At 37.2% G+C, this 24,286-nt stretch overlaps 1 protein-coding gene across 2 annotated transcripts in view; it reads left to right on the top strand.

Annotated features, from left to right (window-relative positions):
• Nucleotides 1-24,286, top strand: part of Cpa6 (carboxypeptidase A6) — a 284,829-nt gene that overhangs the window by 99,129 nt on the left and 161,414 nt on the right. For both annotated transcript variants that reach the window (XM_026407763.2, XM_077801156.1), the window contains exon 2: nucleotides 18,794-18,869. In XM_026407763.2, the coding sequence (XP_026263548.2) occupies nucleotides 18,794-18,869 (76 nt within the window). The remainder of the gene's footprint in view (nucleotides 1-18,793; nucleotides 18,870-24,286) is intronic.

Here is a 24,286-nt window from a genome sequence, read left to right as displayed (position 1 = left end):
AAAATGCAACCAGTAATATTCATGCTATTGCCTGAGTGATGTGCTGCCTTGTAATTTCTGCCAGATAATCTAGTCTATCACCTCTAAGCTATCAAGGCATGGACAAAATGTGTTGAAATTCTTTGCCACAGAGTAACAAGGGTGGGCTCTTGTCCAATTTCTAATAGGATCTTATTTCCATCAGCATAGCCTTTACTGACTGCATTTTTTCCCCAGCATTCTGGTCTTCTGAGCCCTTTCAGTATCACCCATTAAGCTCTACTTATAACATTTTAGGCCTTTTCCATCCTACTCTTCTAATTTTTTTTCCAGAATGCTCCTGCAAACCAGTTCCAAAGTCTTCTCCACCTCATCTTTTATATAGTAACAACAAAATTCGGTATGAACAAAATTGGTATAAACTTCCTATAGGTGTTAGGATTTCTTTTTCTTTAGCCTAGAAAACCCACTTTGTTCTACTAAACTAGTGTGTTCTATAGACTTACCTTCTATAGTATGTTAGTTTTCCACTATTGTAGCAAAGTATCTGAGATAATCAATTTGTAAAGAAGAAAGATCTATTTTGGCTCACTGTCTTGGAGGCTTCCATTTATTATCAGTGAACCCTGTTGTTTTGAGCCCATGATGTTGACAGCACATCATGACAGCAGCACTTGGCAGAGCAAAAGTGTCTACGTCCTGGCTAGGAAGTAAAAAAGAGAGCAGAAAGGGCCAGGGTCCCACTGTTCCTTTTGAGGTCATACTCCCAATGACCCTGAGAATTTCTTACCCTCAGAGTAAAATGCCATGTTAAGTTATAGGATAGAGGAAGGTTTTGCCTATATCCCAAGAAATGAGGGGTGTGTATTTGTGAAGGGTGGGGCAGGTGTGAAAGGGAAACAGAATAATAGCACAACATCAAGTACAGCTGCACTCTGAGACAGATACATCATGGGAAAGAAAGAACTGCAAATTCATTACCTTGAAAATATGTTTCCTTATTCTCTGTAGGCAGCCCAAGGGGTTGGAATACAGCTGGGCCAAAAAGCCTCATTGTAGCTTCTGACTATTGTTGCCATCACTGTCTTGTGGCAATGCTCCTTCCGTAAGTGATTCAACCAGACTCTGTCCCCTTGTTCACTGCTAGTTGACCTGAGCAAATACGATTCCCTTCACAGCTTATAATCCTCCTTTAAATTCTGGTGCAGAGACACAAACCAGGACATGTCTAGCCACAAGAACAAGCTTGCAAGAGCTCTATCCATGCAAAGGCACAGGTCTTACCTCAGTTCACACAGAATCCAGGACCTTACCATCAGAATTCCCTTAACTCTCTGTGGTTGTACAGGCTCACATGCTTACATATCCTGTCTTCCTACAGCACGTTCACGGGGTCAAGCTAGTGATACTGGAATGAATACATATTAGCTTCATGCTTTTCTCAACATATTATCCCCATCCTCAATCTGTATCAAGGTATGAAGAGTGGATAATGTCTGTCTCTCCCAATCAGATTGCTAAACCAACTCTCTTTTTCTTTCTCAGAATAGATATTAGGATTTTTTAGCTAGAAAACCTACTTTGATATAATAAAATAGTGTCTCTTTTAGTGTGTTCTATTGATTTGCCTACTTTGGAATCATCTGGGATACTTATTAGAGCCATCATATCCAAATTTATGGGGATGAGCCTGAGAATCTATATTTAACACAAAACCACAGGTTGGGCTTTCTCTTTGATGAGATATATGTGAAAATATGTGTTTTACAAATAATTATAAAGTAAACTCTTTTATGTCTACCACTCAGCAAAAATATGAAATATCATGGATGTTTTTGTCTCCTCCCACATATACCCCTCATTCTGTTGAATAAATCTCTCTTCTCCTGAATTTATATCTATCCTAAGTAGGTTTTTTGTTTGTTTGTTTATTTTGTGGTACTGGGGATTTAACCTAGCAGTGCTCTACCACTCAGCTTCATTTCTAAACTTTTTTTTTTTTTTTGGACACAGGATCTTGCTAAGAGTTGCCCAGCTGGCCTTGAACTTGCATTTCTCCAGTCTCAGTCTCCCCAGTGGGATTACAGGCATGTGCCACAGTGTCCAACTACCCTTAGATTTTTATTGTTCTTTTGCTTTAAAAAAAATTATCACATACACATGTATCCCTAGGATATAATTTTATGGTTATACTTCTGAAATTTTTTATAATTATACATTATGCCTATATTCTGTGACTTGTTCTTGCTTTTCTCAATAGCATGTTTGCAATATTCATCTGTAGTGATGCACATGGTTGTAGTTTACCTATTTTTGTTACTATAGAATATTCCTTTTTTTTCCTAGAGCTATAATTTATTTTTCTTCTATCAATAAAAGTTTGGATTTCTTTTTTTTCCTAGCTTTTTTGGGATGATGATATAAAGTTGCTAATCTTGCATAACTCTCCTGATACACATATGCACAAATGTTTTCAGGAGCGGGATTGTTCACAACTCAACGTGGATCAAGAACCTAAATATAAGACCCTCAGCACCACATAAAATTAAAATAAAGATATTGTGTTCACCTCTAACTAAAAAAAATTAAAAAATAAAATAAGACATGAAACTACAAAAAACACAGTGGAAACACTTTACGACATTAGTGTAGGCAAATATTTTTTGAGTAAGACTCCAAAAGCATAGGAGCAAAAGCAAAAATAGACAAGTAGGATTATATCAAACTAACAAACCTTCACACAACAAAGAAAACAACCAACAGAGTGAAGAGACATCCTATAGAATGGGAGAAAATATTTGTAAACTATTCATCTGACAATGGATCAATTTACCAAATACAGAAGGAACTCAAAAGACTAAACAGAAAACAAAAAGCAAATAAAACAACAACAACACACACCATCTGATTGTCAAATGGGCAGAAAGCTGGGTCTGGTGGTAAATGCCTATAATCCCAGCTATCCACCCAGGTTCAGCAGGAGGATCATCAGTTTGAGGCTACCCTAGGCAACAAAATGAGACCCTATCTCAGAAAAGGTGAGGTGGGCAAGAAACCAGAATTAACATTTCTCTTACACACACACACACACACACACACACACACACACACCTTATAATGATTGATTCAGAGTGATTAACATTTCTGTCTCTAGCATTAGCTGGTGTAATGGTACTTCACTGAGTGGTTTTAATTTATAAGTTCCTATTTACCAATGATATTCATATCAATCATCATGTTTAGGTTTTTTCCTTTTAATTGCCCATCCATATAATTTATCCATTTTTAAATAAGGAAGCAATGACAATGGCTAAATATAGGAAAACATGTTCAACATCACTAATCATTGGAGAAACACAAATCAAAGCCATAATGAGATATCATCCCACCCCAATTAAAATGGCTATCATCAAAAAGATAAAGCAAAGAAAGACTGGTAAGGATGCCAATAAAGGAACTCTTTTACACTCTTTGTGGGAATATGAATTAATATAGTGATTATGGAAAAGAGTGTGGAGATTCCTTTAAAAACTGAAAATAGAACTACCATGATCTACCTGTCCCACTACTAGGTATATATATCCAAAGAAAATGAAACCAAATCACAGAGATGCTTATATGTCCATATTTATTACAGCACTTTTTATAATAGCCAAGATATAGAGTCAACTGAAATGACCTATGGATTAATGGATTGAAAGGGGGAATATGTATACACAATAGAATACTATTATGTCTTTAAAAAGAATAAAATCCCATCATTTGCATTGATGTGGATAGAACTGGAAGATATCATGTTATGTGAAATAAGCCAGGTGCAGAAAGACTATTATTGCACATTCTCATCTGTAGAAGCTATGAAATTTGATCACATAAGTAGAGTTCACCAAAAGGTAGGAAAAGTAGGGGCCAAGGGAGATGGAAAGAAGTTAGGTAAGAAGTACCAAAATACCGTTAGATAGAGGAAATTTGTTCTAATGTTCTATACCATAGTAGGGTAACAGTTTATTGCATATTTCAAAATAAGTATATGAGAGTTTGAAGATTCCAGACATATAGAAATGGTAATATTTGAAGAGACAGAAATGCTAATCACTCTGAATCAATCATTACAAGTTGTATGTGTTTGTGTGTTTGTGTGTGTGTGTGTGTGTGTGTGTGTGTGTGTGTGAGAGAGAGAGAGAGAGAGAGAGAGAGAGAAATTACAATGCTACCTTATGAAGAAGTACAAATATTACATGAGAGTTAAAGTATTCTAAAAACTATCAGGTCATCAAAAACAAGGAAAGCCTAGAGAAGCCTAAGGAGACCTGACAACTAAATGTAATATGGCACCCTGGATGGGAGGATACATTTTTGTGGGCTTTTGGACATTAGGTAAAAAATAAGGAAATTTAAACAAACATGGTCTTTAGTTAATAAGAATGCATCATTACTGGTTTATTAGTTCAATATGGTACAAATGTACCATATTAAGTAAAATATTTATGTAGGAGCAGTCTGGGGTGGGTATATAGGAAGACTATGCTATCCGTTCAAGTAGTCTGTAAATATAAAATGCTTCCAAAAAATTAAGTATATTAACTTTTTAAAAGGTAGTACTGCTTAGACATTTAGTATGAACTTGTTGAACTTTTACAAGTTACCTCCAAATTATTTTCTTCTAAAGTATTTACATCCATTTATGTTATAAGATGTGGATTTCAATACCATCTTTAGATACTGTTAAAATTCCATGAAAAACGGGTGCTGGTGTAATGGTACTTCATTGAGTGGGTTTTAATTTATGTGTTCCCATTTACTAATGATATTCATATTAATTCATGTTTGTTGTTTGTTTCCTTTTAATTGCACATCCATATCATTTATCCATTTTTTAAAAAATGTTTTTAGTTAGTAGATGGACACAATAACTTTATTTTATTTATTTTTTTATGGTGCTGAGGATCGAACCCAGTGCCTCACACATGCAGGGCACTAACACTGAACCACAATCCTAGCCCTCATTTATCCATTTTTAAAGTAATATTTTTTTTAATATTGCTATTACTCAGGCTTTCTGTGTTTTAAATATCTTCTTTCCATTTGTATCTTGCCTTTTGGCTTTCTTTATGGTATATTTTGATGAAAAGAAACTACTAATTTTAATATAATTTAATAATTAAATCTTTATGACACTTGCATCTTGTTTAATAAATCTTTCCCTATCCTGAGGCCATGAAGATGTTTTATGTTTTCTTCTGATCTTTTATAGTTTTGCCTTTTAGTTAAGTTCTTCATCTGACTTGACTTGGAAGAGAGACAGACACACTCAAATAACTTTTTCTCACAGGAAAGACCAGTTGTTCCAGTCCCATTTATTAGAGTCCATCTTTTCCCTGATGTTTGGCATACTGTGTCCTTGACCAAGTTTCCCTGTAAGTAGGGATCTGCTTCTCATCTGTTGGTCTATCTTCATTGCCAGTTGCATATTCCCTTAATGACTGTAGCTTAATAATAATCTTTGGCATTTGGGGGAGCAAATTGTTGCCCACCTTATTCTTCTTGAATGCCTTGCCTGTTCCTGACCCTTTGGTCTTCCATTATAGTTCAGATTCAGCATGTCCAATAAAACAACAACAGAAAATCAAAATTTTGGTTGGATTTGCACACACTAGAATTTCAAAACCACTAAATGAATATGTGCTAATGGCCATCAGTCCTCGGTATCAGAGTCCTTCCATATGTTCTTCTCTGATCACTCCAACTCAACATTTTCCATGCATATTTTCTATGTAATTTATAAAACATTTATCACATGCTACCTGGTATTGCAGTAATTATATAAATCATTTATGTCTTAAGTACCTAACTAAAACACAGATCCTGAAATTCTTCTCTTATCCTTCATAACTCTTTCCCCTTTTCTTCCCTATCAGAGACTTGCATGGGATAATTGCTACACGGGTAGCTGTGGAATGAATGGTTTGCTCTCCATTGGTAACATTATTCTCAGATGGAGTGTCATTATTAAATACTATAACAAAGGACTAAAATGAAGAATGATAGAACAATTTGACACAGTGTGTAGCAAGTCCTCGAGACATGGAGTAGATGATATCTCACTGTAAGAAATTAATTTAATGGCAGGATTACATTTTAATGCTTTTCTCTCTCTGACTTGTGCTAATGGGAGAAGGAATTTTCAGAGCTTACAATGGCAGCCAAATCCAGGGCATTGAAAAGATGACGTGACTTACAGAAAGCTAATTTCTCTTCAATAAGCAAGGATTTATTGATCATCCATTATATCTGATACACCAGGGTAGGCATTCCACTGCTTGAAAAACTTTCTGTTGTCAAGTAATCAATAAGTCTTTTCATGACTGTTTTTCTTTTCTGTGTTGTTAAGATAATTGCAGTGACAACAACAAAACCCACCAAGAATAAAGTCATCGCTTCTTCCTAACTTTAATCCAAAAGTGAAGTCTAAATCTTCATGTCCTAAGCAAACCGCCACAGGGCAATTCCTCATGTTTTGAGTACTTTATATTGCAACTATAAAGCTTGGCCAAAGAAGGGAGAATCCATTTTGTTCTCCGGAGAAGGCTCTGCAAGTTGTCCCTTATTTATTGCTTTTTAATGAAATTTTTCATGCACATCAAAACACAATCTTTCAACAAAGGAAATACAGCTCTGAGGCCCAAGCACTTTGTAGTGTTGAATCTACATGTGAATACTATTTTTCTAGATGGAATTACCAAATGGATTTTGTGTGTGTGTGTGTGTGTGTGTGCTTAGAATGGGTTGTTTGTTTTGTTTTTTGTTTTTTAAGTTAGTGAACATCCTACTATTAACTCTTTCATGGGTTATAAACTTCTAGAAAATTCAGCAAATATTTTAAACTGTCCTATTTTCCTTTGAGAATATGAGTCTCAGCTATGGAGTGCCATAAATCTTCCCTTCTAAAAGTACATATGGTTGTTTAAGCTGCCACCATAATTAATTAGGTTACTCTCTAACTAAGTCTTTTAGAAAGAGAGATTTTGGAAGGCTATAAAGAATGCAATGTGTTTATTACCACTGGTGAAAACTGATTTAACAATTAATTTATTCTGTTGGTTTCTCTTTTCTCATGCCTCCAAAAATAGCCAAACCAAGTAAAAGTATTATTATTGTACTTTGGGTTAAAAGTAAGAGAAGAAAAAAAACCTGACTCAAACTGGCCTACACAATAAAAAATATATATATATTACATTACGTATCAAAGTCCAGCAGTAAGACAAGCTTAAAAGTTGATTGGTTCAACAAGATTCAACAAGACCTTTCAGAACCAGGTTCTTTCTGTGTCTCTGTCCGCTTAATAGTCTGCAGTGAGCTTTGGGTGACTTCTCACCAACCTCGCTCTCTTCATAACTACAGGCTACTTATGGCAAGCACATGATGTTGTTTACATTCAAGAAGATGTAGCTCCCCCTCCACCACCAGAGAACAAGGTATCCTTCCTTTAAATCTGATAAAGCCAGTTGATAACACATGACCATCCCCAAAGTAACAAAAGTTGTCAGGAGCTGTCCTAGCTCTGAATCTTAGTCTGTTTTCTATTACTACAATAGAATTCCTGAGACTGGGTAATTCACAAAGAAAAGGAGTCTCTTTAGCTCATAGTTCCAAAGAGTGGAAGTCCAAGGTCAAGTATTGACATCGGTTGGGCTTCTGATGAGGACTCTGTGTTGCACCACGTGTGGCAGAAAAGTAGAAGTGCAAGCAGACACATGCAGAAAAGAGAAAGAGGGTCAAACTCCCCTGATAGTGGAACCATTTCCAAGAGAAAAGCATTAATCCATTCATAAGGGCTCCATCCCTATGACCTGACACCTCCCATTGGACTTCTCCTCCAAACACTGCCATGTTGAGGGGTTAAGCCTCAACATGAGTTTTGGTAGAAACAAAAACCATTTTCAGATTATAGCACTCTGATTGGAAAATAAGAAATCAATCCTGATCTGGGGATGAGGTGATGATCCAAGCAGGATCACAGTCCCATTAGGGTTTAAGTGAGGGAAATGGGATTGGAGGGAGCAGGCAAAGGCATCCACTACAGCTACTTGTCTATTCTGATACCTTGTGAATGGCAACATTAGAAACCTTTTACTACATCTTGGTAAATTATGTCTTTAGAAGTATTAGAAAACTAAATATGTGGCTTTGTACCAATAGGAAAAAAATTCTCTCTGTAAGACTTATTCTGAAATGATTTTTCCCTTTTCATTTTATGCAAAGTGTCCCATATCCCCAGTCACTGTTGTACAAAATAATCAGATAACCTAATATGTGTTTCTCATATACCAAAGAGCTGCCTGAGAAGAGAGCAAATAAGTCCCAAAGTAAAAAGCCAGTCAGAGATTAGATTTAACCATATATGAAAAAGGTCAAAAAACAAAAACCCAGCATCCACAACACAAAAGAATGACTGTATCCATAACAAAATTATGTTTTGTCATTTCTGAGGTTCACAATGAAACATGCTTGGAGAATCATTAGCTTTTGGCTCTTTTACATTTAAAAGGCAAGAATATTGATAAGAGAAGCAACTATATTTGAGGAGGCTGTAATAAGTTAGGAATTTCTCAGACACTTTCTCATTGGCATTACAAATGGATAAACCATCTCAGGCAGGAACTGCTAATTCCCTGGCATCTACCTCTGTGCCTGGCACATAATGTAACCTTAATAAATGTGCTGGGTGAAATAATTTTCACAGAATCTTGGTCTAATGGTGCATTGGTATTTCTACACACTTTAAGCATTAGCACTCGCTGGCTCAAAATTTAAACATTTTGGTCAAAGGCAGAGAGCAAGTGGGAGAGCCAAGATTGGAATCCATCCTTACTTTCCTCCCCTAAGAAGGAAATAGGTGAGAGAAAATAAGTCCAGTGACTTGAAAAGAGACATGAAAAAATGAAGAAAATTAAGTTTGTTTTTAATTCTAGTATATTTGTTAGGATGGAAAAAGATGTTCCCCACATATACCAGGAGATAAAATTTTCTTATAAAGACACAAAGGAGAAGAGGACTATTTCTAAATCAGGCCTCTGGTTTTGAGTACAGACCCCTGCTTTGCATTCACAAAGTGCAATGCCCCAGGTGCCTGCACTGCCTCCCTTAGAACTTCATCATTATAGCAACTTGCCTAATACTGTCTCTACCTCTGCTGCTCCTAGTGCTGCCAATTAACTGATCTCAAGTGCAAACACTCCCAAAGATGACATATGGTTGATCAGCTGTCAGTCACTGTCAGCCGCTGTTCAGCAGACTGAGCCCAGCTGGGCAGAACTCTCTTGTCATTCCACCTTGTTGTCCACTGACTTCTTTTAAGTAGGTGTCACGTTGGGTGTGGCCCAAGAGGGAAGGAATTACAATAACTGAACAGAGGAAATGCGAAGAGAGACATATGGCAAGTCATACATTATGAAGCCACCTGGGATATCTGCTTCAAGTAGCTTGCTCTTAAGAGAATCACTTTTTTTTTCTTCTATTCAACAGATTAAAACATGAGAGTACATAGAGGACTGAAGTGTAATGAGTCGGAATCCTCAAAGCCCAAATAGTCAATTAAGTTAAATGGTATAATTGCAAAATGTAATAATAATAATAGTGAATGTCTATAAGGATATATAGAGAGAGGGATGTGTAAGGATATGTATCCATACTATGTGATACACACACACACCTCCTTACTATGTGTTGGTAATTATTCTGAGCGCTTTCTATGTTCACTCATACAACCCATGAGTTGTGTACCAGTAAACTCAATCTATAGATACAGAAACTAATGCATAGAGAGGTTAAAAACCTGCTCACTGTCACACAGTTAGCATGGCAACTTAGCTCCGGAGTATGCACTTTTACCATCCAGTCATTTGTTTTAGTAGATAATTGAGTTTTGTGGGAGAAAAGGAGAAACTTCCAGGGGCCAGGCATTTGGGGAAAAAAACAGAGTTGCAAGGGAAAGCTGATACCTTGTGGCTCTGGAAATTGGGTCCATGAAAAGGGGCCCTAGGGGCTGGGGCTGGGATTTCAATGCCTGTAGTGAGCCAAAGTGGGAAGTTAGGAGCATTGTCTTCTATATAAAGCAGGGGACCTCAAAAGTGTAAGAAAATTACTTCCATCCAAAATAATTGAGGGAGATTTTTAGCCTATTAAGGTTTTGGGAGATGTGGGGATACCTATAAGAAGTGGATTCCCCAGGTCTCTATAATGCATGGGTATAGGCTTCTGATTTACACTCTGCATAATATAGAAATTGCAATTAAAACAAAAAACTGGCTCTGTACCACTTACAACAAGCTCCAAATTCCTCTATTAAAAATGCACCCTGCATGACTCCCAAAAAATAAACCAAGATTCAATACATTCCTGCTTATATGGACTTAGTGAGTGCTACAGACATTAAACAAAAATATAGTGGTGTGCATGAAGTATTCTGAGGGGAAATATACAGAACATTGGGAAAATAGTAGGACAGGTGACTAAAATTATTCAGGTGACAAGGAATAGCTCCCTGAGGATGTAACCTTTAGGCTGAGGTCTTAGGAAGTTCTGGTGAACTAGCATTTTCTAACAAAGATCCACAGACTGGATGATGTAAACAGCAGAAATTTATTTTCTTGCAGTTCTGGTACAAGAAGTGCAAGATCAAGGTTCAACAAGCTTTGTTTCTTCTGCAGTCTTTCTCTCTAGCTTGCAGATGGCTATATTCTGCTTCCCGTGGAGACACGTTGCCTTCCCTCTGTGCACGTCTCTGTCCACACTTTCTTCTTTTATAAGGACTCCATCACATAGGATTGAGGACCCACCCTACTACTGTCATTTTACCATGATCTCCAGCTGGGTGCAGTGGTGCATGCCTTTAATCCCAGCAGCCCAGAAGCCTGAGGCAGGAGAAATCACAAGTTCAAAGCCAGCCTCAGCAACTTACCAAGACCCTAAGCAACTTAATGAGACCCTGTCTCAAAAAAAGTTAAAAAAAAAATAAAAATAAAAAGGGCTGGTAATGTGTGTGGGTAAGTGCCCCTGGGTCCAATCCTGGTACCAAAGAGTGTTACATCTGGGATCAAGGGGGTTAGAATTTCATATGAATTTTGAAGGGACACAATTTGGGTATCTACAATTATACACAAGATGGCATGCAATTTCCATAATATTTTAACAAAATATGAAGCAAAGATGGGGAAACATTGTGGTGGAGAGGATACAGAAAAAAAAAGATTTTAAAGGTTTTTTGTTATTTGGAGGGTAGAAATAGAATTACAGAGACTTTCTAGAAATGAAGAAAAGGGTATCTATTAATGCTTATAAAATATATAAGAAAAAATTCACTTAAAAATAGAAAGAGCTCTGGCTTGCAATCCACTAGATAAGAAAACTGATACTTGACAATGAAAATTGATAATCCTAGGAAGACAGAAAAGGGCAATGAGTCTTTGGCCCATTTATTGATTGGGTTGTTTGTTTTTTGGTGTTTAGCTTTTTGAGTTCTTTCTATACCCTGGAGATTAGTGTTCTATCTGATGTGTGAGGAGTAAAAATTCGCTCCCAAGATGTGGGCTCTCTGTTCACCTCACTGATTGTTTCTTTTGCTGAGAAGAAACTTTTTAGTTTGAATCCATCCCATTTATTGATTCTTGGTTTTAATTCTTGCACTATAGGAGTCTTATTAAGAAAGTTGGGGCCTAATCCAACATGATGAAGATTAGGGCCTACTTTTTCTTCTGTTAGGTGCAGGTCTCTGATTTTATTCCTAGGTCCTTGATCCACTTTGAGTTGAGTTTGTGCATGGTGAGAGAGAGGTTGAATTTCATTTTGTTGCATGTGGATTTCCAGTTTTCCCAGCACTATTTGTTCAAAAGGTTATCTTTTTTTCTAATGTATATTTTTGGTGCCTTTGTCTAATATAAGATAATTGTAATTTTGTGGGTTAGTCTCTGTGTCCTCTATTCTCAAAAGATGATATAAAAAAAGATGATTTTCTTTTTTTATTTTTGTACTGGGTCTTGAACCTAGGAATAACCTACCACTGAGCTACATCTCAGATCTTTTTATTTTATTTTGAGACAAGGTCTCACTAAGTTGCCAAGGCTGGGCTGAAACATGGAATCTGCCTGCTTCAATCTCTAGAGTCACTGGGATTCAACAAATATATGAAAAAAATGTTCATCATCTCTAGCAACTAGAGAAATGGAAATCAAAACTACTCTAAGATTTCATCTCACTCCAGTCAGAATGGCAGCTATTATGAAGACAAACAACAATAAGTGTTGGCGAGGATGTGGGTGAAAAGGCACACTCATACATTGCTGGTGGGACTGCAAATTGGTGTAGCCAATATGGAAAGCAGTATGGAAATTCCTTGGAAAATTTGGAATGGAACCACCATTTGACCCAGCTATTCCTCTCCTTGGTCTATACCCAAAGGACTTAAAAACAGCATATTACAGGAACACAGCCACATCAATGTTTATAGCAGCACAATTCACAATAGCTAAACTATGGAACCGACTTAGATGCCCTTCAGTAGATGAATGGATAAAAATAATGTGGCATGTATACACAATGGAATTTTACTCAGCAATAAAAGAGAATAAAATCATGACATCTGCAGGTAAATGGATAGCGTTGGAGAAGATAATGCTAAGTGAAGTTAGCCAATCCCCCCAAAAAACAAATGCCAAATATTTTCTCTGATATAGGAGACGGATTCATAATAGAGTAGAAAGGGGGATCATGGGAGGAATGGACAAAGTCTAGATAGGACAGAGGGATGGGAGGGGAAGGGAGTGGGGTATGGGGTTAGAAATTATGGTGGAATTTGATGGACATCATTATCCAAAGGACATGTATGAAGACATGAATTGGTGTGAATATACTTTGTATACAATCAGAGATATGAAAAATTGTGCTCTAAATGTGTAAGATGAATTGTAACGCATTCTGCTGTCATATAAATTTAAAATTAAAATAAAAAATAAAACCCTAACCTGATTGCAGGTATGTTCATCATTATTAGGATGTATTAGGAAAGAATTACCTTGATTGGATATGAAGATTGTGACATCTACTTTACTAATTGTTTTATTTAAAAATTTAATACATATTAACTTTTATCGAGTCAAATGGTAAATTTTCTAATAATACCATGTGCTGCTGTCAAAGAGATACTTATTTATGCTCTAGATGAATATGGGTTAAAACACATAGGCTCTTTATTATCATTAAATGCTGACTTGACTTTAAAAAAAAGGGCAACAAGAACTTATTAAAATTATAAGAATAAAGCTGCATGAATTAGGTGTCACAGTTAATGTGAATATGTAAAATTCTACATTTAAAAATCAAAGACTCATACTGGATTTTAAAATTTAATTTACCATTATGATGTTTGCAAAAGACACAACAGAAAAAAAATAAGGATCATAAGAGAGAGGTAAGCAAATATTGCCAGGTTAAAAAAAAAAGAGAGAGAGAAAGCAACAAGGTGATCATATTTGGAAATGAAATTCAAGGTAAAGAGTATTAAATGAGCCCAAAAAAGATTTTCTTTTTTATTTTTTGTATTGGGGCTTGAGCCTAGGGATACCCTACCACTGAGCTACATCTCAGATCTTTTTATTTTATTTTGAGACAAGGCCTCACTAAGTTGCCAAGGCTAGTCTCAAACTTGGAATCTGCCTGCTTCAATCTCTAGAGTCACGGGGATTCAAGGCTTCTGTCACCAGGATCAGCCAAAGGAAGCTTTATGCAGATAAAAGTTCCATTCAGAAGATATAGTACTGTAACCATGAGCTTATATATAGCTACATGTCATCAAAACACATGAATCAAACTGTCTGTTATCGTCAAGTATTAATTGTATGTATTAATGCAGGGCAGGACCATGACTCCTTTTATTCCACTACCCTGACCCTTCCCAACCTCTTTTAACCACTATTTTATATTCAGGTAGACCCTTTTTAGGAGCTGTGTCTGGCTTATTTAATATACTATTTATAAATTCAAAAGTAAAATTGAAAAATCCAAAATCATAGTAGGTATATTAAATAAAATTGTCTCAAAAATTTTCATTTTCACCAATGACATTCTTCATAGAACTATAAAAAGCAATTATGAAATTCATTTGGAAAAATAAGAGCCCCAGAATAGCCAAAGCAACCCTTAGCAAGAAGAGTGAAGCAAGAGGCATCACAGTACCAGATATTAAACTATACTACAAAGCAATAGTAACAAAAACAACATGGTATTGGCACCAAAATAGACATGTAGACCAATGGTACAGAATAGAAAACACAGAGACGGATCCACATAAATACGGTTATCTCATTCTGACAAAGGCGACAAAAATATTCATTGGAGAAAATCCTCTTCAACAAATGGTGCTGGGAAAACCGGAAATCCATATGTAGCAAAATAAAATTAGACCTTTATCTCTCACCCTGCATAAAACTCAACTCAAAGTGGATCAAAGACTCAGGAACTAGAACAGATATTCTGCACCTAATAGAAGAAAAAGTAGGCCCAAATCTTTATCATGTCAGTTTAAGACTTGACTTCCTTAACAATACTCCTAAAGAGCAAGAAGTAAAATTAAGAATCAATAAATGGATGGATTCAAACAAAGAAACTTCTTCTCAGCAAAGGAAATAATCAAGTATGTGAAGACAGATCCTACAGAATGGGAGAAAATCTTTACTACATGCACATCAGAGCACTAATCTCCAGGATATATAAAGAATTCAGAAAACTTAACACCAAAAAAATAAATAACCCAATCAATAAATGGGCTAAGGAACTGAACAAACACTCACAGAAGAAGATATATAATCAATCAACAAATATATGAAAAAAAATGTTCAACATCTCTAGCCATTAGAGAAATGCAAGTCAAAACTACTCTAAGATTTCATTTCACTCCATTCAGAATGGCAATTATCAAGAATGCAAGCAACAATAAGTATTGGTGAGGATGTGGGGGAAAAGGTACACTCATACATTGCTGATAGGACTGCAAATTGGTGCAACCACTCTGGAAAGCAGAAAGAAAACTTTGAATGGAAACACCATTTGACCCAGCTATCCCTCTCCTCATTTTATACCCAAAGGACTTAAAATCAGCATACTACAGTAGCAGAGCCACATCAATGTTTATAGCAGCTCAATTCTCAGTAGCTAAACTGTGGAATCAATCTAGATGCCTTTCAACAATAAAGAAAGAAAATGTGGTTTATATACATAATGGAATATTATTCAGCTTTAAAGAAGAATAAAATCATAGCATTTGCCAATAAGTGGATGGAGCTAAAGAATATCATGCTAAATGAAATGAGCCAATCCCCCCAAAAAACAAAGTCCAAATGTTCTCTTTGATATGTGGGTGCTAACACAAATTAGACAAAGGATTAGATTAGACAAAGGGAATGAAGGGAAGGGAGAAGGGATGGGACTAGGAAAGATAATAGAATGAATTGGACGTAACTTTCTTATGTTCATATATGAATACACCACCAGTGTAACTCCACATTGTGTTCAACCACAAGAATGGGATCCTAATTACAATAGGTTATACTCCATGTATGTATAATATGTCAAAATATATTCTACTGTTATGAATATGTAAAAAGAACAATTTTTTAAAAAGTTAAAAAAGGAAAAATTCCTGGGAGATTATTTGCCTGAGATATCCTTCTGCTTCCATGCTATATCCTTAAATTGTAATTAATCAATACTGTGCTTCCCTCCTGAAGACAAGTTCATGTAGGTTCTCTGAATTAGAAAGATTTTATTGCAAACACATTAACGTGAATGGCATTTTGCCCAGCGATCTTTCTAACCTCAGCTCATATTCAATCCCTTGGTTCCCTCATCTGAATCCCACAGGGTAGCCAAAGGGTCTTAATTGATGTTGTCACTTAGCAGTAGGAAAAACCCTGATACATGATGAAGAAAATCTTTCTGCTCACCTTCTTTGATAGTTATGGCCAGCTGGCTTTTCTAAGTTCCAGCTGATACTCTATTACCTGAAACCTCCTTGTTCATAATAAAATTATTGTTCCCCACTTCAAAAACATGTTAGCTATCAGATTTACAAAGAGTAAGCTTTTTGTTTGGTGAAACAAAATGGAATCTTTGGGGTCATGTGCTTTTTTTCCTGGTGAATAAGGAGCCCTTGTTGGGTTTTGGTTACTGGTTATTCCATCAATATAATCTATTGTTTCGCACAGAAAGTGTGACATTCCATGGGCTTTCCTAAATAGTGTTCCTTCTTGTCTGTACTCAGATAAGTAATCAAATAACAATAAACGCATTTCCAAAGTCATACCTGAGAATTTCTAAAGCCTGGGATGTAGTGACCTTTTGGTGATAAAAATGACAAAGCTGAGTTTGAGCCATCACTTTCAGGGTTAAATAATCCCAAGGGTGGTTCATTATATCCTGAATTCACAGAAGAGAAACCAATTGCCAGGTTGACTTATCCATCTTTTTTTTTTTTAAAAAAAAAAAAGGAAAAAAAGAAAAGAAAAGTAGTTTTCATGGCTGTAAAACAGCTACAGATTGCTTTCTTTGCACCCGTCAGGAGCCGACAGGGCCCCAGATGGAGGTGTTTTTCAACAAGCTGTCAAGAGATCCATCCATCAAAAACAGCCGCATCACCCAGCTGAGTTTTCTTTCCCTGCCAAGATTTGTATTGAGTCAATTGGGAGAGGCCAGGGTAAGATGAACGCAGGAAAATCAAAGGTCAGAGAAATAGGTACCAGAAATGGAAGACATGAGATCACATATAAATTCCAAAGGTTCTATTTAGAGTTGTTTTACGGTGACTTAAATTTTTTTCTCTCTTCTACTTTCTTTTATTCTTTCCAGAAATATGGACTTCATGACATTGACACTGAGAGGTGGTTTTGTGTGATTTGAGAAAACCAAAGCTGCAAAGATGTACTAGAGTAGTGCCTAAAACACACTGAGTTATTGTCACAAAGCCAAGGGCCTTTTCATTCATAGAACTAAAGAAAGTAAAATGGGATCCTTTGAAGTGAAAGTGAAAGTAAATACCCCCCCCCTCCAAATCCTGCCCAATCAATCTGGAGGTCACCTGGGGTCTGATGTTGTCCACTTTAGCTTTACTTCATCTCTGGAACTGCTACTCTTCTAAGAAGTAAAACCATGTAAAAGCATGCAAATTCCATCCTTATTCCTGGTGCATATTTGAAGCTGGAGAGACAAGTTGTGGGTGAGCTGGTAGGGTTTTTGTTGAGAATATACATATACACATGCACATGCATACCCACACTATCTTAAGTCATTGTTAAATGCCATAGAAAGTCATGAAAATTATTATTCCTATTGCCCTTTATTTACTTAATTTTCCCATTTCCTTTTTTCAAACATTTTTTTTTTTTAGTTGTAGATGGACACACTATCTTCAGTTATCTCTTTATTTTTATGTGAGGCTGAGGATCGAACCCAGGGCCTCAGTCATGCAAGGCAAGTGCTCCCCCACTGACCCCCAGCCCTAGCCCCCCCATTTCCTTTTTAAGGCAGTAATTCTCAGTAATGTCCTTTATGCAACCTATTAATTTTTTTGGGGGGTGAGGTACTGGGGAACCAGGGATTGAACTCTGGGGCACTTGACCACTGAGCCACATCCCCAGCCCTATTTTATATTTTATCTAGAGACAGGGTCTCACTGAGTTGCTTAGCACCTCGCTTTGGCTGAGGCTGGCTTTGAACTTGCTATTCTCCTGCCTCAGCCTCCCCAGCCACTGGGATTATAGGCGTGTACCACACCGTACCAGGTCAACCATTAATAATTAATAAGCATCTACTCTATGCAAAAAACATTGAGTAGTTGTGATGGTTATATGCTAGAGCTATGCTCTGCAACCCATGAAACACCTGGAAATTAATGATACCTGCCTGGCAATTTAGGAAAGGAGTGGCCCCCACTGAGAATTCTCTGGCACACACGGAAGACCTCAAGTCATCTTAGGCAATTCTGGGCCTTTACAAAAACAATAAAAATAAAACACCTAATAGCATGTTCAATCATCCTTTCAATGGTGGGAAAATATTGATGGTTATTAACCGTGGTTTGAAGCTTCAATCAGTTTAAAAACTTTGCAGCCACCAATATCCCATGGCACACCTATAAGCCGTTGTTGGCCAGCCTGTTTCCTGTTTAGCTGGGAGACTCTGTATAATAGAAACGAGTTGTCCCACAGAGATGGGGAAAGAATCCAACTCAGGAACTTTCCATAGCGTATGGATTCTGCATGTCGTCTCCCTAAAAGTCACTTGCTTTTTAAGTGTCAAGATAAAACAATGCGGGGCTGGGGTTGTAGCTCAGTGGTAGAGCGCTTGCCTAGCACTTGTGAGGCCCTGAGTTTGATCCTCAGCACCACATTAAAAAAATAAATAAATAAAATAAGGATATTATGTCCATCTACAAGTAAAAAAAATATATTTAAAAAAAATGGGCCCTTGGGATGTAGCACTTTGTGCAGTGTTTATCTAGCGTGTGCAAGGTCCTAGGTTCAATCCCCAATACCTCAAAATAAATAAACAAATGGTTCTTAATTTTATAGTCTTCAAAAACTGATGAAATACCAAATTGTTTTGAGACAAGGAAAAGAGACCCAATGTAATTAGAGACTAACAAAAACTTACTGGTCAGTGAAGTTTTGCTGCTTTTCTTAAGGGCAGAGGCAGTTTCTTAACAGGTAAGAAAGGGATAGCTGTTATCTTTATTTTTAAAAAGTAAATATCATCTCTTTTTTTATAGTGATAAGGTGATAAGACTTATTCCCAAAACAGAAGAGGAAACATATGCACTGAAGAAAATACATCACCAATTCAAGGTAACAGAATATCCGCTTGGGGTAGAATTAAGCTTGTGGTTGTTTATGGGGCTTTTCTGACTGCACCTAAATAATTGGTATTAATTATCCAGGAGAGGTAAATGCAGAGATACTTTGAAAAAGCATTTAAAGCATTTAAGTTTAGGCTGCTCAAAAAAAAAAAAATCTTAGCTAGGCACGGTGGCACACGCCTGGTAATCCTAGCTGCTCAGAGGCAGGAGGATTGTGAGTTCAAAGCCAGTCCCAGCAAAAGTGGGGTACTAAGCAATTCAGTAAGACCCTGTCTCTAAATAAAATACAAAAGAGGGCTAGGGATGAGGCTCAGTGGTTGAGTGCCCCTGGGTTCAATCCCCAGTATCCCTCAAAAAAAACAAAAAAACCTTTGAAAATTACACAAAAAGAGATGAAACTATTAAAAATTATGTAAAACATAGTTTAGTAGTTCACTTATCCATCTCCCAGGTAGAATGTAAGCTTCATGAGAGTTTGTCTATTTTTACTCATTTCTTGTTCCTCAAGGCTGCCTGGAATATCCTAGAAATTCTGTAAATGTCTTGTTTTGCTTTATTTTGTTTCCTTTAAGGAATGAGTGAATTTAGCTTATAGTTTTCAGAACTTCGCTTTTCCTTCTTGCAATCATCCTACGGATCAGCAAGATACTTTCCTCCTAATTAAAACTTTAGGCAGAAGTGAGTTGAGGAAAATACAACCTAGAAATGCGAGTTAATTATGTTGCTATGTTTCAGTGGGTCGGATAGGAGAATCTGGCTGGCAACGTTTGAAGGCTGTGATTATATCATCTCTGATGAATTTTATGGATTTAGAGTTTCTCATTTCTCCATCACTACCTATAATTGAGTGTTAGCTTTAACTCAAAAGTTATAAGAAATGTGGCAAGGAGCTGTTTTCCATGCCTACCAAAACACAAGCAGGCTTTTAAAATTACATGGTGATTAGGCTTCATTTTAACAAATGGCAAAGCTGATTACCAAAGCAGCATCATTAATCTCTAATATGAGACAGAGAAATATTTTTCTAGATGATGGAAGTACAGTGCTGCCTGGAGAAAGTGTTAGGGGATAAGAGAGCAGGGATAAACATGATGGTTTCTAGAGGTAATTGTAGTTACCATATGTTTGGTCTTTTATTTATGGTTTGATTTTTCTCTTTTGTACCTTCCCTTTAAATATCATTTATTTACAAACAAAGTTTTTTAACTTTGGGTTTACTGGTTCCTTTCCTTCTTTCTCATCCTCAGCCCTGACCCAAGCAGTGTCCATTTTCAAGCATTGGCATCTCCATACCCCTCCCCCCAAATTGTGGTTCTTTTACCCAATATCTGAGAGACTGTGCTCCCTGGGCTTTTCCTAAACCTCCTTTCCTCCTTGAAGGACTCTCTACTTCTGTGATGCTGACATTAACCCTTTCTGGTCATGTATGATCATCAACCCCACCATGTCCTCTTTGGCAGTATATCTGAACTCTCTGTAACCAGTCCTGCAGGATCTTAAGAGTTGCAATGAAGTAAAGAAAGATTGGAGTAGAAGTTTCCATTTCCATTGAAATTGTGTTTAAATATACCATTGGAAAAAATGAAATAGCCACTTTTATTTTAGACTCATGTTTTAGAGAACAGATTTTCTGAACCAAATATCAGAACAAAGGATTTTTCTCCAATTTGTGAATCTATTTACATGATAGGCCAAAGCTATGAGACAAATATACAGAGCTATGGAAATGAATTTGCACATGATGATCACTCACCATTTTCAAAAGCAGTAAAATCATATCAGTGAGAATTATTAGGGTTGCTTATAAACTCTCAGAAACCATCACAGATGAAAGATGTTGAGCATAGATAGCACTGATAACTTTACATTTATATTAGGCCCTATAATTTCCATTTTGTCCTTAAAGAAAGGTAGTCAAGTGAGGGGTTTAGTGGACCACTGTGAGAAGGGAAGAAGAGGGTACTGGTAAGAAAGTGTGGAGGAAAGTGACAGGAAGAAGGGAGTTAATATCAGAACCCTGGCAGGTAAGGTGGTGCTTGACTGAAATCCCAGCTACTCAGGAGGCTGAGGCAGAAGGATCACAAGTTCCAGGCCAGCTTAGAGTGAGATTCTATCTCAAAACTTAAAAAAAGAATTTAAAGGAATGGGATAATAGTCAGTGGTAAAGTTCTTGCCTAGCATCGACAAGATGCTGGGTTCAGTCCCCAGCACCACCAAAAAAAAAAAAAAGATGATGATAATGATGATAAGACCAACGATGCTCCAGTAATTCCACTCCATGGATCATTACATCAGCCCTTTTCAGTCACTGTGAGCCTGCCACACAGGGTTATATGCTTTCTATAAACTACCTCATGTTGACAAGCCTATGAAGTGGGTACAATTATTATTGCTGTTTTACAGATGAAGTAACTGAGAAAGAAAGACAGAGGTGAAATAAGTTGCCCCGTCTTGGTGCAGAATTGGAATAAGCAGCCAGGCAATGCCAGCCCTCCAAGACCTCTAGTCTGACTGCTCTATCCTCCTCTCAGAGGAGAGCATATAGGCTGAGTTTGCAGGGCAGTGAAGCCTAGTCTCAGAATGTAAGCACTATCAGATTCTCATTTACTTTATTCCTAGAGTTGGTGAATGCGAAGATCACCCTCAGGTTCAGTGATTTGCAGGAGGCCTCTCATGACCCAACATGTAATCCTCCTGATTACTGTGATTTTTTTTTACAGCAAAGGGATAAAAAAAATGAAATCCACAAAGGGGAATGGTGCATGAGGTAAAGTCCAGGGGAACCCAGGAAGAAGCCTCCAATAGTTCTCTCCCAGCAGAATCACATAGGACATGCTGAATTCCCCTGGTGTGAGTTTTGACAACAGTGTGCAACATTCTCATTACAACGTTCTCAAGGAAGCTCATTAGAAACCCCCATGTCCAAGGTTTTGGTGGGGCCTGGTCATGTCATCACTGTCTGCCTGGAACATACCAAAATTCCAGACTTCTAGAAGAAAAGCACATATTTGGCATGAACCCATATTGTTTGTACAAACAATATAGGCACATTGAGTCACTCTCATCAGTTAGGGTGGTAGGAACCCTCCTGAAATCCAACTTCCCAGTTGCCAGCCAAGACAAAATTTTTGCAAACAGGCCTTTCTAAAGATAGCATGTCCAGGCCTGCTCTGTTAAATCTTTCCTGCACGGTTCTTCTTTTCCTTTCACTAGAGAAATAGTTTTATTGAACTACAGTCTGAGGTATTGAGCTTAGATAAATTTCTGTCTGAAAGCATCTTTTACCTTGATGTCATTTTAAATTCAAATGATTTTACCAAGTGATCCATTTGCTCTAGGGAAAGCAGCAATTCTGGATAGGCAAAGAAGGCAGCCTGCAGAGAAGAAAGAATATGACTGTCTGTCATCTTCTGGCCTGAGAAGCTGATAGGACAGAATTGGGGCCATTGCTAAAAGCTTCCTTGCATACCTTGTGCAGTGCCTTCAGGGCGAAAGGAAGAGATTTGCCACAAAGACTTTAGTTGCCACCTTCTTCTAAAAGCACAGAATTCTAACATGGCCCTGAGATTTCTGCCCTCTGTGTGCAAGTCCTGTAACAGTGATCCCTTGTGAATAGGATGGAATAGCCATTCCCATGATGATGTGATAGAAGGGAGATTGAGCTCTCTGAAAGCAAAAAATTTTTCCCAACTGCTCACAGAGGAAGAAGAAAGAGAAGTGCTCCCACTGGTCTCAAAGCATTTCACAATGGCTATGTTGTAAACTATCCATGGAAGTTATATGGCAATAAATAATAGTGACCTCTACAAGGTGAGTGATCTCCAGCTGATGGGCAGCAATCAGATGGAGTCATCAGTCCTACAACCACAAGGACCTGGATTTTGCAACAACTACGTAAGCTTGGAAGAAGACCCTGAGACCCTAGGGAGAATGCAGGCTAGCCAACACCTTGGTTTTAGCCCATGGAAAACCTGAAGAAAGAATCCAGCCATGCCTGGATTTCTCTTCTACAGAACTGTGAGATGATAAATGGAAATTGTTTTAAGCAGCTAAGTTTGTGGTAATTTGTTCCACATCAATACAAAACAGGCATTCAGTAAAGTACCAATCTATGACTTAGCCTTGGTTTTTTTATATGAAGGCTTTAAGTTAATTTTTCTGATTTCACTGGCTATAACCAAGCATGTTAAGGAGAGGGAAAAGTGATTGGATGACATGCTTTGGCCATAAATTCACAAAGTCTTATCTGAAACATGTACAAATGCAAAATGTGTGTATAATATTGAGTGGAATCTGAGAAGGTGCAGTCAAAGCATGGCTAATTAGACATAGAACTGCTGTTACAAAGCTGGTTACTCTCCTAATTAAATTTTATGGTTTTGCTGAAGAATTGAAACAAGAAAGTTAAACAGAAAACCATGCCCCCAGAGAACAGGATCGAGAAAGCACCAACCAATTAAATTGTTAATTAAGAGCATAACCATGATTTAAATAAAGTTATGATGGAAGGGGAACAGGTTGCAGGTGAGTAAAATTAGAATCCAAACACCGTGTTCTGCCTGCATTTCTTCACAAATTCTTTGTTTGTGCTCTGAAGAAACAGAAATGGCTTTATGCAACATCTCAAAGTTTCTATTATAGAGTTGACACATCCTTGTTGAAGGAGAAATTAATGACATTTCTGTTTCCAGTTTTCTCATCAGAGAGAGATAGGGTAGAAAACTGCTCTGTTTTTCTAAGTTTGTCATTTTTTTTCTCAAATTGGAGCACAAACTTAAAGATATTGGTTGTTCACCAGGTATCATTGATGGACATGCCAAGAGTCACAAATTCCCATAGAGGAAAACTGTACTTCATCTATACTGTAGAACGGTATTTCACGCCTTTGTTTTGAATGTGGAATTTTCTGTTCTCATCCCAGTATGATCTCCATCTTTCACTCCCAAGTTTTGTTTATTTTTTTCTCCTGTATTTAACTCATGTCTTCTCTAATCCTCCTTGGTATGCTCCCAAGTCATATACCTGAACCTCTGGGAGCTTTGGAATACCTGCGGTGTCGGGGAGCTTATAAACTGAAACACCCAACTGGATAGTTTAGTCAACTGGGAAACTTGTAAGAAAGAAGATGGATGCCCAGCAGCTCGGAAGGCTGAGGTGGGAGAATCACGAGTTCAAAGCCAGCCTCAGCAGCAGCAAGGCGCTAAGCAACTCAGTGAGACCCTGTCTCTAAATAAAAATACAAAATAGGGCTAGGGATGTGGCTCAGTGGCCGAGTGACCCTGAGTTCAATCCCCAGTATAAAAAAAAAAAAAAAAAAAGAAAGAAAGAAAGAAAGAAAGAAAGAAAGAGATAGATGGTAGAATTTGTACAGTGGAAATTGTATGATTCTAATTTTATTAGAAATTT

This window comes from Urocitellus parryii, chromosome 7, assembly GCF_045843805.1.
Source record: "Urocitellus parryii isolate mUroPar1 chromosome 7, mUroPar1.hap1, whole genome shotgun sequence".
NCBI lineage: Eukaryota > Metazoa > Chordata > Mammalia > Rodentia > Sciuridae > Urocitellus > Urocitellus parryii.
Note: the sequence above shows the minus strand (reverse complement) of the source record. Positions and strands in the feature narration are given on the sequence as shown.